A 14,012-nucleotide genomic window follows, 5' to 3' on the forward strand; every position below is an offset into this window, starting at 1 on the left:
CTTGTACAGCATAGTCTAATACTAACTATATATCATGTTTCTTGTACAGCCTAGTCTAATACTAACTATATATCATGTTTCTTGTACAGCCTAGTCTACTACTAACTATATATCATGTTTCTTGTACAGCCTAGAGTCTAATACTAACTATATATATCATGTTTCTTGTACAGCCTAGTCTACTACTAACTATATATCATGTTTCTTGTACAGCCTAGTCTAATACTAACTATATATCATGTTTCTTGTACAGCCTAGTCTAATACTAACTATATATCATGTTTCTTGTACAGCCTAGTCTAATACTAACTATATATCATGTTTCTTGTACAGCCTAGTCTACTACTACTATATATCCTGTTTCTTGTACAGCCTAGTCTAATACTAACTATATATCATGTTTCTTGTACAGCCTAGTCTAATACTAACTATATATCATGTTTCTTGTACAGCCTAGTCTACTACTAACTATATATCATGTTTCTTGTACAGCCTAGAGTGTAATACTAACTATATATCATGTTTCTTGTACAGCCTAGTCTAATACTAACTATATATCATGTTTCTTGTACAGCCTAGTCTACTACTAACTATATATAATGTTTATTGTACAGCCTAGTCTAATACTAACTATATATCATGTTTCTTGTACAGCCTAGAGTCTAATACTAACTATATATCATGTTTCTTGTACAGCCTAGTCTACTACTACTATATATCCTGTTTCTTGTACAGCCTAGTCTAAGACTAACTATATATCATGTTTCTTGTACAGCCTAGTCTAATACTAACTATATATCATGTTTCTTGTACAGCCTAGTCTACTACTAACTATATATAATGTTTCTTGTACAGCCTAGAGTCTAATACTAACTATATATCATGTTTCTTGTATAGCCTAGTCTAATACTAACTATATATCATGTTTCTTGTACAGCCTAGTCTAATACTAACTATATATCATGTTTCTTGTACAGCCTAGTCTACTACTAACTATATATCATGTTTCTTGTACAGCCTAGTCTAATACTAACTATATATCATGCTTCTTGTACAGCCTAGAGTCTAATACTAACTATATATCATGTTTCTTGTACAGCCTAGAGTCTAATACTAACTATATATCATGTTTCTTGTACAGCCTAGTCTAATACTAACTATACATCATGTTTCTTGTACAGCCTAGTCTAATACTAACTATATATAATGTTTCTTGTACAGCCTAGTCTAATACTAACTATATATCATGTTTCTTGTACAGCCTAGTCTACTACTAACTATATATCCTGTTTCTTGTACAGCCTAGTCTAATACTAACTATATATCATGTTTCTTGTACAGCCTAGTCTAATACTAACTATATATCATGTTTCTTGTACAGCCTAGAGTCTAATACTAACTATATATCATGTTTCTTGTACAGCCTAGAGTCTACTACTAACTATATATCACGTTTCTTGTACAGCCTAGTCTACTACTAACGATATATCATGTTTCTTGTACAGCCTAGTCTACTACTAACGATATATCATGTTTCTTGTACAGCCTAGTCTAATACTAACTATATATCATGTTTCTTGTACAGCCTAGTCTACTACTAACGATATATCATGTTTCTTGTACAGCCTAGTCTACTACTAACGATATATCATGTTTCTTGTACAGCCTAGTCTACTACTAACGATATATCATGTTTCTTGTACAGCCTAGTCTACTACTAACGATATATCATGTTTCTTGTACAGCCTAGTCTAATACTAACTATATATCATGTTTCTTGTACAGCCTAGTCTACTACTAACTATATATCATGTTTCTTGTACAGCCTAGTCTACTACTAACTATATATCATGTTTCTTGTACAGCCTAGAGTCTACTACTAACTATATATCATGTTTCTTGTACAGCCTAGAGTCTAATACTAACTATATATCCTGTTTCTTGTACAGCCTAGTCTACTACCAACTATATATCCTGTTTCTTGTACAGCCTAGTCTAATACTAACTATATATCATGTTTCTTGTACAGCCTAGTCTACTACTAACTATATATAATGTTTCTTGTACAGCCTAGAGTCTAATACTAACTATATATCCTGTTTCTTGTACAGCCTAGTCTACTACCAACTATATATCCTGTTTCTTGTACAGCCTAGTCTAATACTAACTATATATCCTGTTTCTTGTACAGCCTAGTCTACTACCAACTATATATCCTGTTTCTTGTACAGCCTAGTCTAATACTAACTATATATCATGTTTCTTGTACAGCCTAGAGTCTACTACTAACTATATATCCTGTTTCTTGTACAGCAGGATGTCTGCAGGTTTAATGTTTTTCCTTTCAAATAAGACCTAGACAATCAGGTGAGGGGAGAACAGGGGTGGAGGGAACACCCGCAGACACTCGTCCCTCCGTGGAATGAGTTTGACACGTGGCCCTCCGTGGAATGAGTTTGACACGTGTTCTAGAGTCTACTAACTGTGTCATCAGCCATAACCCTGTCATTCACATCAGCAATGCCATTTTCTCAAGCTGAGCACCATTTATCCCGGACACACAGCCAACCCAGATGGAACATCCTGGAAATACTCCCTAAATCACTGCAGTGGACGTGGATGTATGTCAAGATGTTGACATGCTGCAACACCCTGTTTTCTCAACAGCAGGAACACGATGGCGGTGTTTGACATCCGTTTGAACTGGGATGTTATATAGACCTCACATAGCAGCAGCTACTCTTCCTGGGGTCCAACAGAAAACATGAAATAATACAGAACATCAACAGACAAGAACAGCTCAAGGACAGAACTATATCAATTTACAAAAGGCACACATGGCCTACATATCAGTAGATACATACAGGCTATCTAGGTCAAATATGGGAGAGGCGTTGTGCCGTGAGGTGTTGCTTTATCTGCATGCAGAGCCTTGGTCTGTTTCGGACCAAACCAACATCTTGGGTAATGGATGGTTTTAATCTGGAGTCTTATGAGAAGGAGACACTCGAACAGAAAGCATAGACTATGTATCTAGCCAATATCCACAGACAGGTAGGTAGAGACAGGATACTTCCCTGACCACATGACCTGATGAATAAACACTCTGGCTCTTAGTTTAACTCAGGGCTCTAGTTAAAAGCTGTTTGAGATTTTTCCTGGACATGTCACATGGAATACCCCTGGCTCTATTCATAGGGCAGTGCAAGGGAGAGGATATGAGACCCCATTTACACTCGGTAATAACATGCGTCTTGTATTATCTGGTTGCAATCATCTGATCACATGTCAGAGCATTTACACATGGTATTGATTAAATGGACTGAGTGCGGTTGGCCCACCTTGTATCGCTTCTTGCAGCCAGGCACAGGGCAGGCGAAGGGTTTCTCCTCTCCTCCATTCATACACATGGAGCTGAGGATAGACTCTGAGCTGATGGCACTCTCTGTGGTCCAGGACTCACCACTGTCTGACTCCTCATAGTCCACCTCCTCTTCATCATACTCACTGCCTGAAGGGGAGAAACACACACACACACAGACACACATCACAATATGATTTGTCATAAAAACGTGCCTACTGCCGTCCATAAACAATTAGAGTAATACTCCTATTTCAGCAACTCCAGTACTCTGCTCTGATTCAAGCACAGTTAATGACTAAGGCTGAGTCCCATATGGTACCTTATTCCCTATATAGTGCATTAGTTTTGACCAGGGCCCATAAGGCCCATAGTGCACTATAATAGACTGCCATTCGGGACGTATCCTATGACTGGCATGGGCATCCTAGCCTCAAGGGTTTTGGACCGGCTGATGAGACAGATTCAGACTCAAGCCTTCCACATGTGTTCTGGCTGTAGGGTTCCCACAGGGTTCTACTGTTGCCTTATTACTGAGCCCAAGTTTGTGGAGAGACTGAAAAAAATGCTGTTTTGTGGGAAAGAATTTAGCCCGTTTCACAAGGTCCCAGGGTTAAGGCAATGCAAAATAAGATTTGGCTCCACAACCACAAGAACCAAAGAGACAAGGAGCAGCAACTAGGAGAGAAAAACCCAGCATATCTTACTAAGTGGCAACATGGGAAAGACACAAACAAAGAACACAAGTAAGTAAATACCATGGCAACTTAAAATGATGAGATTCTGATTAAATAAGCCCTGTACCTTCCCTGTGTATGACTATACCAACTGACTGTGAGAGTCAACCCTCTATGCTTCTCTAAGGACCCTGCTGTGAGACATTACAGCACCCATCTTCCCTGAATTACCTCCATGTCTTCTCCTGAAACTTAAGAGGCATTTCCTGATCCACACTAAAATATGGGACAAGGAAGTGACATAATCCACATTACATAAACTACTGACGCCTGCCTCCTAGATGACGGTGCTGTACTCTGTTGTCACGGTAACCTACCTGTAGGAGTGCTGCTACGGAAGGAGGAGGAGGGTGTGATGGGAGGGGTGAGGTTCCCACTGCTGCGTCTGGGAGGAGTGGAGACGTCACTGCTACGAGGCAGACTGCCTGTCAGAGACTGAGACAGCTTGGGGTGCACCTTCCTCTTCAGCCTCTCAGGCTGCTCCCGACGCGCTGCCTCTGTCATAAACCTGGGCAAGGGAGGGGCCAGAGAGAGAGGGATGAGGACACACAACCACACATCATATATGACCGACTCGGTTTGCGCGCCACAAGGCTGTGCTAGCCTGCTGAGCTAAAGCCTAGCTGTTAGCTCAGGGAGTTAACATAAGTCGGATCTTAGGCAAGATTAGTCTCATCATGCCAGCGTGGTTGTTCACAGAACCTCCTCCGTTACAAACGTATATCGCTGAAGTAACTGTACAACAACATGTGCTCTGAGTCTATCATTCATTGAAACCACTCCCATGTTTAACAGTAGGCCTATATCTCTGACCAAACTTCATGTTTAACAGAAGGCCTATATCTCTGACCAAACTTCATGTTTAACAGTAGGCCTATATCTCTGACCAAACTTCATGTTTAACAGTAGGCCTATATCTCTGACCAAACTTCATGTTTAACAGTAGGCCTATATCTCTGACCAAACTTCATGTTTAACAGTAGGCCTATATCTCTGACCAAACTTCATGTTTAACAGTAGGCCTATATCTCTGACCAAACTTCATGTTTAACAGTAGGCCTATATCTCTGACCAAACTTCATGTTTAACAGAAGGCCTATATCTCTGACCAAACATTGTTACATTATAAAGTATTCTGTAAACGTAAGTCATAAAAATGAACTGTTCACACAGACACTGTTAAAGCAGAAGTGAAATGAACAGATGAAATGTGAAACCACATCAGATGTGTGTCTAAAGACAGGGAGACAGACAGCGGTAGCCAGACCCTTTATTACACAGTTACACTGCTGCCTCAGAGTGCCTCAGCCCTTTTAAACCTCTTTGATATGGTGATTGAATGGAGAACTGGGATGAGATTGAAATGTCATCTTGGTCTAGTAATGTAGGACCCAGGGCTATATAACATCCTATTACCCAACGCTAACACAATTAAACTGACTTATCCACCAGATGAGGCTGACTGCTGCTAGATGGAAGTTGCTAGTGGAACTAAGAGAGACACACACACACACACACATACGGAGCAGATTCCCTTGGAAGCTGAAGTGCATGGCCCTATGAAACGACATCAGTTCACTGCTAAAAGCTTTTCTTCCTCCACTGTCCCGGTCCCCTTACTGGGCTCCAACCAGAGGTATTCTGATCACAAACACACGTGGCCGCCCTTCTTGACAACGCACCAACCAGTTGTGCTATAGAAAAGGATCCTATTGGATAGCACCATTGGTGACATTTCAGGCTAGCTGTTGAGTGAGCTGAAGGCATGTTCTTACCTCTACTGTTACATGGACTTAGACCTCAAACACAAACCTCCACACGGTCATACTGACATAAGTAACCGTTTCATCTATTTACTAATGACATTTGGTCCTTCATGCCTTTTCTGGCCAGAGTTAGGACAGTTTCAACTGAACCATAAGAATAGCGTTCATTAGGGATTTCAGAACCATGATCCTTTCAGCCATGGTTCAAGGTCTGATTGGTAAATACACTGAACAAATAGTCTTCAGGAGTATCTCTGTCTGTAATAATGCCCTTTTGTGGGGGAAAACTCATTCTGATTGGCTGGGTCTGGGTCCCCATTGGGTGTGTCTGGCTCCCAAGTGGGTGGGCCTACCCATGGCTGCGCCCCTGCTCAGTCACGTAAAATCCATAGATTAGGGCCTAATTTATTTATTTAAATGGACTGATTTTCTTCAATGAACTGTAACTCAGCAAAATCTTTGAAATTGTTGTATTCATATTTTTTATAAAGTGTAGGTTAGGGTTAGGGTTAAGGGTTAAGGGTTAGGGGTTAGGGGTTAGGGGTTAGGGTTAGGCTAGTAGCCTGCTCACCTGTTGATGTAGCTGAGGGCAACATAGGTGGGCTGCTGCTGCTCCTGCTTCTCCAACTGACGAGGATCTGTGTCTGACGAGAGACAGAGGTGGAGAGAGAGGTTAGCCTAATCATATAACAGCAGATATGACACACACAAAGGTGCCACTGCACAGTCTTCCTAACAATTGCATGTGGTCAAGAGGGACAGGAGTGGTTGTGTGTGCGGACTGGGTGTGTGTCACTCTCACCAAAACAACAGTAGCTAGCTAGTGTGATGATGTCATGGGCGCTGTCTAGACTAGTCGTCGTCCTCAAGCTAAGCACCACTGGAGATCGTCAACAAACCACCTCGTATCCAAACCCCTCTCTCACATCTCATCAACAAACTAGATAAATGAGCTTTTTATTAAAAACTCACAACAAAGAAGGCTGGTCTAATCTAGGCTATACAACGTATTTAATAAAGTCTTCCATGATACTGGCTGGAACTGGCTTTCTCATAAGTCTTCTGATCTGATTCTACTTTAACTACGCAGACTCTTCCTTACTGCAGACACCATATTGCCCGTAGTAACAGACAACACGCCACACACACTGTGCTTTCCCATGCTGTGCTCCAGACGTTTGGCTTGGCTCTGCAGTGCTGCCAAACAATGGACAACCTCCCTCCCTCCATCTCTCTCTCTCTCTCTCTCCCTCCATCTCTCCCTCCACACCCTGAGGTGAACCAGGCCCAACTTCAAACAGCCTCCCCACTGCCATGCCATGTGGGAGTGGGGCGATGCCCCATAAAACCACCCAGTGTCTGCCACTCACCAGCTGTGCCTGCCTGCCTACCTAGTGCCTGCCTCTGCCTGGTCTGGGCTATGGGAAAGTGCTGCCCCCCCGTGGCCAAGAAGAGAAACACTGGCAGCATGTGGCCCCAAGGGTCAAAGGTTATATCCCAAATGGCACTACTATTCAGTATATCGTGCACTACTTTTGACCAGGGCCCATAGGGCTCAGCCTATAGGCCATTTGGAACACAGCCAATCAACCACAGCCTTTAGGGGAAGGGCTCTTCAAAACTACAGGAGTGCCACTAGTGTGTGGGCAGGCTTTTGCTCCAGCCCTGCCCTAAACAACCCGATTCAGAGTGTATCAATATAATGACACTGCGTATGGTGTTCGCCTCGCTGGCATATCTAAATCAATAGATAAGCTAAGTGCAGTTTGAGGGTCTTTAGATCACATAGTCAAGCCTTTTCCATGTTCAAGTAAACGAGCAAAGCAAGTAGCAACATGTTATGTGTGTGTACCAAAACACACCCTGGTATCCGCCTGAGGTCACACTGACTTATTCTTATAAAGCAGAAGCACCCCGTGAATGTCTTCAAAGCTCTCCCACTGAGGTGTTGCCCCAGATTTACACTAGATCTGACCTGTGACCCCTCATAAAAACCACTTCTGCAGATTTTCCGGAGAGCGTTCACTTTGGGTGGGTCCAACATAGAGATCTTATTCAATTAAGTGTTCTTTATGTAATTCTAGGGGGCCCAATGTTGTCCATGGACAACACTAGCTAGGTACACACACACGGTGTACGTGTTATCTGCACCAAAACACACCCTAGTACCTTCGCCCCATCTGAGGTCCTGCGGCCTGTGTGTGCAGAATGGTGAAAGTGGACAGTGGGTCTGGTCAGAGGAGTTGGGCTGTGTGTGCAGAATGGTGAAAGTGGACAGTGGGTCTGGTCAGAGGAGCTGGGCTGTGTGAGCAGAATGGTGAAAGTGGACAGTGGGTCTGGTCAGAGGAGCTGGGCTGTGTGTGCAGAATGGTGAAAGTAGACAGTGGGTCTGGTCAGAGGAGCTGGGCTGTGTGGATGGACATAGCGGCAAGAGTACAACGCTCCCTCTAACACACTCATGGACGCATGCAAACACGCACGCATGCACACACATGGTGTTCACACACACACGATGTTCACACGGTGTTCACACACACACACACACACACACACACGGTGTACACACACACACAGTGTACACACACACACAGTGTACACACACACACAGTGTACACACACACACACGGTGTACACACACACACACGGTGTACACACACACACACGGTGTACACACACACACGGTGTACACACACACACACGGTGTACACACACACACACACACACGGTGTACACACACACACACACACACGGTGTGTACACACACACACACACACACACACACGGTGTACACACACACACACACACACACGGTGTACACACACACACACACGGTGTACACACACACACACACGGTGTACACACACACACACACACGGTGTACACACACACACGGTGTACACACACACACGGTGTACACACACACACGGTGTACACACACACACGGTGTACACACACACACGGTGTACACACACACGGTGTACACACACACACGGTGTACACACACACACGGTGTACACACACACACGTCAAAGCCGTGCTGGGGTAATGGCTGACAGATGCACCACCAGTCTCAGTAGGAAACCTTCTTCACTGCCATGATTCGCTTCGTCCTCTAATAAATCCTATAGACTAGGCTATAGGTCTCTTAACGCTTGCCTTTATGTTCATTCAGAGTAGGCTGAAGTGTTAATCAGACACCGTTATCCAGAGTGACTTACAGACAGTACATTCAACTAGGCCTATGTTGTTTAGTAGGGAAAAACAAACACATATCCCAGTTACTCATGTTGACTCTTCTACGACCCATATTCAGCTGTGGAGCTGTCAAATTCAGCTGTGGAGCCGTCACATTCAGGTGTGGAGCCGTCACATTCAGGTGCGGAGCCGTCACATTCAGGTGCGGAGCCGTCACATTCAGGTGCGGAGCCGTCACATTCAGGTGCGGAGCGTCACATTCAGGTGCGGAGCCGTCACATTCAGGTGCGGAGCCGTCACATTCAGCTGCGGAGCCGTCACATTCAGCTGCGGAGCCGTCACATTCAGCTGCGGAGCCGTCACATTCAGCTGCGGAGCCGTCACATTCAGCTGCGGAGCCGTCACATTCAGCTGCGGAGCCGTCACATTCAGCTGCGGAGCCGTCACATTCAGCTGCGGAGCCGTCACATTCAGCTGCGGAGCCGTCACATTCAGCTGCGGAGCCGTCATATTCAGCTGTGGAGCCGTCACATTCACGTCACATTCAGCTGTGGAGCCGTCACATTTAGCTGCGGTGCAGTCATATTCAGCTGTGGAGCCGTCATATTCAGCTGTGGAGCCGTCATATTCAGCTGCGGAGCCGTCACATTCAGGTGCGGAGCCGTCACATTCAGGTGCGGAGCCATCATATTCAGCTGTGGAGCCGTCACATTCAGCTGCGGTGCAGTCATATTCAGCTGGAGAGCCGTCACATTCAGCTGGAGAGCCGTCACATTCAGCTGGAGAGCCGTCACATTCAGCTGGAGAGCCGTCACATTCAGCTGCGGAGCCGTCACATTCAGCTGCGGAGCCGTCACATTCAGCTGCGGAGCCGTCACATTCAGCTGCGGAGCCGTCACATTCAGCTGCGGAGCCGTCACATTCAGCTGCGGAGCCGTCACATTCAGCTGCGGAGCCGTCACATTCAGCTGCGGAGCCGTCACATTCAGCTGCGGAGCCGTCACATTCAGCTGCGGAGCCGTCACATTCAGCTGCGGAGCCGTCACATTCAGCTGCGGAGCCGTCACTTTCAGCTGTGGAACTGAAACCAAACATTGCACATCACTGTAGATGTGAAATGAGGCTGGCCATGCAGCCTGAAGCTGTAAATTAACACCACCTCTCCATTAAAAGAGAATAGAGATGATATTACCACTATACTATCATTATTCAACAAAATGGCGCCGGAAGAAATGGCAGCAGTTTTATGGGTGGCCAACCAATTGTGCCATTATGTGTTTTTTTCCCGAGTTATTTGTAACTTATTTTGTACATAATGTTTCTGCAACCGTATCTTACAGCAAAAAAAATCTTCTGGATATCAGGACAGCGATCACTCACCTCGGTCGGATTAGACAAAGATTTTTTCTACAACAAAGATGACGCACAAGACATTCTCCAAACACACCACAGAACCGACATCCCCGTTATTTGCAAGAGGAAGCGACAAAGGTACAGAGGACAAAGATCCGGATGCCTGGTCAGGACCTGGAGAAGGCGACTGGGAAAGCTGCTGTTACCGTCAATACTACTCGCCAATGTGCAATCATTGGACAATAAACTAGACGAGGTATGATCACGAATACCCTACCAACGGGACATCAAAAACTGTAATATCCAATGTTTCACAGAATCGTGGCTGAATGACGACATGGATATTTAGCTAGCGGGATATACGCTGCACCGGCAAGATAGAACAGCACACTCCGGTAAGACGAGGAGGGAGGGGGGGGTCTGTGCATATTTGTAAACAACAGCTGGTGCACGAAATCTAAGGAAGTCTCTAGAGTTTATTGTGATAAATTGAAGGCCACACTACTTGCCTAGAGAGTTAACAGATATACTTTTCGTGGCTGTTTATTTACCACCACAGACAGATGCTGGCACTAAGACCGCACTCAGTCAGCTGTATAAGGAAATAAGAAAACAGGAAACCACTCACCCAGAGGCGGCACTCCTAGTGGCCAGAGACTTTAATGCAGGGAAACTTAAATCAGTTCTACCGAATTTCTATCAACATGTTAAATGTGCAACCAGAGGGGAAAAAATGTAGATCACCTGTACTCCACACACAGAGAAACATACAAAGCTCTTCTTCACCCTCCATTTGGTAAATCTGACCACAACTCTATCCTCCTGATTCCTGCTTACAAGCAAAAATTAAAGCAGGGAGTACCAGTGACTCGGTCTATAAAAAAGCGGTCTGATGAAGCAGATGCTAAACTACAGGACTGTTTTGCTTTCACAGACTGGAACATGTTCCGGGATTCTTCCGATAGCATTGAGGAGTACACCACATCAGTCACTGGCTTTATCAATCAATAAGTGCATCGATGACGTCGTCCCCACAGTGACTGTACGTACATACCCCAACCAGAAGCCATGGATTACAGGCAACATTCGCACTGAGCTAAAGGGTAGAGCTGACGCTTTCAAGGTGCGGGACTCTAACCCGGAAGCTTACAAGAAATCCTACTATGCCCTGCGATGAACCATCAAACATGCAAAGCGTCAATACAGGGCTAAGATTGAATCATACTACACCGGCTCCGATGCTCGTCTTATATGGCAGGGCTTGCAAACTATTACAGACTACAAAGGGAAGCACAGCTGCGAGCTGCCCAGTGACACGAGCCTACCAGACGAGATAAATCACTTCTATGCTCGCTACGAGGCAAGCAACACTGAGACATGCATGAGAGCATCAGCTGTTCCGGACGGCTGTGTGATCACCCTCTCCGTAGCCGACGTGAGTAAGACCTTTAAACAGGTCAACATACACAAGGCTGCAGGGCCAGACGGATTACCAGGACGTGTGCTCCGGGCATGTGCTGACCAACAGGCAAGTGTCTTCACTGACATTTTCAACATGTCCCTGATTGAGTCTGTAATACCAACATGTTTCAAGCAGACCACCATAAACCCTGTGCCCAAGAACGCAAATGACTACCGGCCTAAATTACTACTGACAGTTTTTACTACCACTATTCATTCACTACCACTATAATACCACTACCACTGTACTATCACTATACTTCCACTATAGTGCGACTACTGCTATTCATTCACTACCACTATAATACCACTACCACTATACTATCACTATACTTCCACTATAGTGCCACTACTGCTATTCATTCACTACCACTATAGTACCACTTCTGCTATTCATTTACTTCCACTATAGTGCCACTACCGCTATTAATTTACTACCACTATACTATCACTATACTACCACCTGATCTTTACAACACCAGTGAGACCTGAACCAGAGTCTGACCCAGCCAGCCACAGAGGAGAACACCCTAGTTGTAGCAAGGGAGAGTGGACTTAATAATAATAACCTACTTAATAATACAAATAATTCATTTGATTTGTTAAGTGCATTTATCACCAGGAGAACTCTGGGACCTACTAATTATCTATTAATAATTATAATACATGGGTTTTATATAGCATAGTTATTTATTAATAATTATAATACATGGGGTTTATATAGCGTAGTTATTCATAATTATAATACATGGGTTGTATATAGCTTAGTTATTTATTCATAATTATAATACATGGGTTTTATATAGCGTATTTCAAGGACCCAAAAATGATTTTACACATTACTCAGGGCCCAGCGTTGTTCTTGGCCAGGTCATATGGTCAACCAGGGAAGACTCCTGGCACTAGGTTGACTATGAATACAGCTGTAACCCAAATGGATCCCAGTTCTCTATAAAAACACACTGCTTTTGACCAGGGACTGTATCCACATAGCAGCATCTCAGAGTAGAACATTGATCGAAATGCTGAGAAGAGAGACATTTTATTCCTACTCTTATGGCTAAACATAAAAACTATGCATGAAGCATCTTTACTCATAAGAGTCCCACCTGGTCAACAGATATTTAGGAGACTTCATGTCCTAAACAGTTAAGAGTTACCAGCAGTCTTGTTGATAGAATAAAGACAGTCAGTGGTCCCCACAACAATGGTCAGGCAATTGCTTTGGAGCTGTTGAAATAATGTTTTGATATTTGGGGCGGCAGGTGGCCTAGTGGTTAGAGCGTTGGGCCAGTAACTGAAAAGTTGCATTATCGAATCTCCGAGCTGACAAGGTAAAAAAAATAATAATAATAATTTAAAAGTCATTCTGCCCCTGGACAAGGCAGTTAAACCCACTGTTCCCCTGGACAAGGCAGTTAAACCCACTGTTCCCCTGGACAAGGCAGTTAAACCCACTGTTCCCCTGGACAAGGCAGTTAAACCCACTGTTCCCCTGGACAAGGCAGTTAAACCCACTGTTCCCCTGGACAAGGCAGTTAAACCCACTGTTCCCCTGGACAAGGCAGTTAAACCCACTGTTCCCCGGAAGGCCAGCATTGTAAATAAGAATTTGTTCTTAACTAACTTGCCTAGTTAAATAAAAGGTTCAATTTAAAACATTTAAAAAATATTTCCGTACGATGAATCCAGAGATAATCTAGACCTACGTGCAACGTGCAACAACATACATTATAACGATCAAACTATCGTGAATACCAACTTCTGAGTTGATTTTACTGCTGGCTCAGAGCTAGTCTGGGCAGTGTCTTAACATCATCCTAAAACCTACTCTGAGCTGAGAGTTTTTTTAGTCTTAAAACAGGTTGTAACAGGATTCCTAGGACCTTTTCTGAGATGCTTTGTGGATACGGGCCCAGAGCTCTATGGGCCCTGGTCAAAAGGAAGTGCACTACACAGAAAATAGGGTGCCAATTGGGATGCATCCCCTTTTTTGGGCATTAGGCCTACACTAGTGCGTGGCAGTGGTAGTGTTTGCTTGTGGTCTCCCACCAGGTAATGTATTGTAGTGGTCCAAACATCAACCTCAGCAGTCTGGAGGGAGGTAGGTAGGGTTTCTCTCAGAGCTCCACCACTGAG

The 14,012-nt window shown here is 44.2% G+C and overlaps 1 protein-coding gene across 2 annotated transcripts in view; it reads right to left on the reverse strand.

Annotated features, from left to right (window-relative positions):
• jazf1b (JAZF zinc finger 1b) overlaps nucleotides 1-14,012 on the reverse strand; it is a 60,683-nt gene that overhangs the window by 26,653 nt on the left and 20,018 nt on the right. For both annotated transcript variants that reach the window (XM_036936822.1, XM_036936813.1), the window contains exons 2-4: nucleotides 6,436-6,508; nucleotides 4,416-4,606; nucleotides 3,342-3,511 (exon numbers count right to left, since the gene is read on the reverse strand). In XM_036936822.1, coding sequence (XP_036792717.1) covers nucleotides 3,342-3,511; nucleotides 4,416-4,606; nucleotides 6,436-6,508 — 434 coding nt within the window. The remainder of the gene's footprint in view (nucleotides 1-3,341; nucleotides 3,512-4,415; nucleotides 4,607-6,435; nucleotides 6,509-14,012) is intronic.

Source organism: Oncorhynchus mykiss, chromosome 2 (assembly GCF_013265735.2).
Source record: "Oncorhynchus mykiss isolate Arlee chromosome 2, USDA_OmykA_1.1, whole genome shotgun sequence".
Taxonomy (NCBI): Eukaryota; Metazoa; Chordata; class Actinopteri; order Salmoniformes; family Salmonidae; genus Oncorhynchus; species Oncorhynchus mykiss.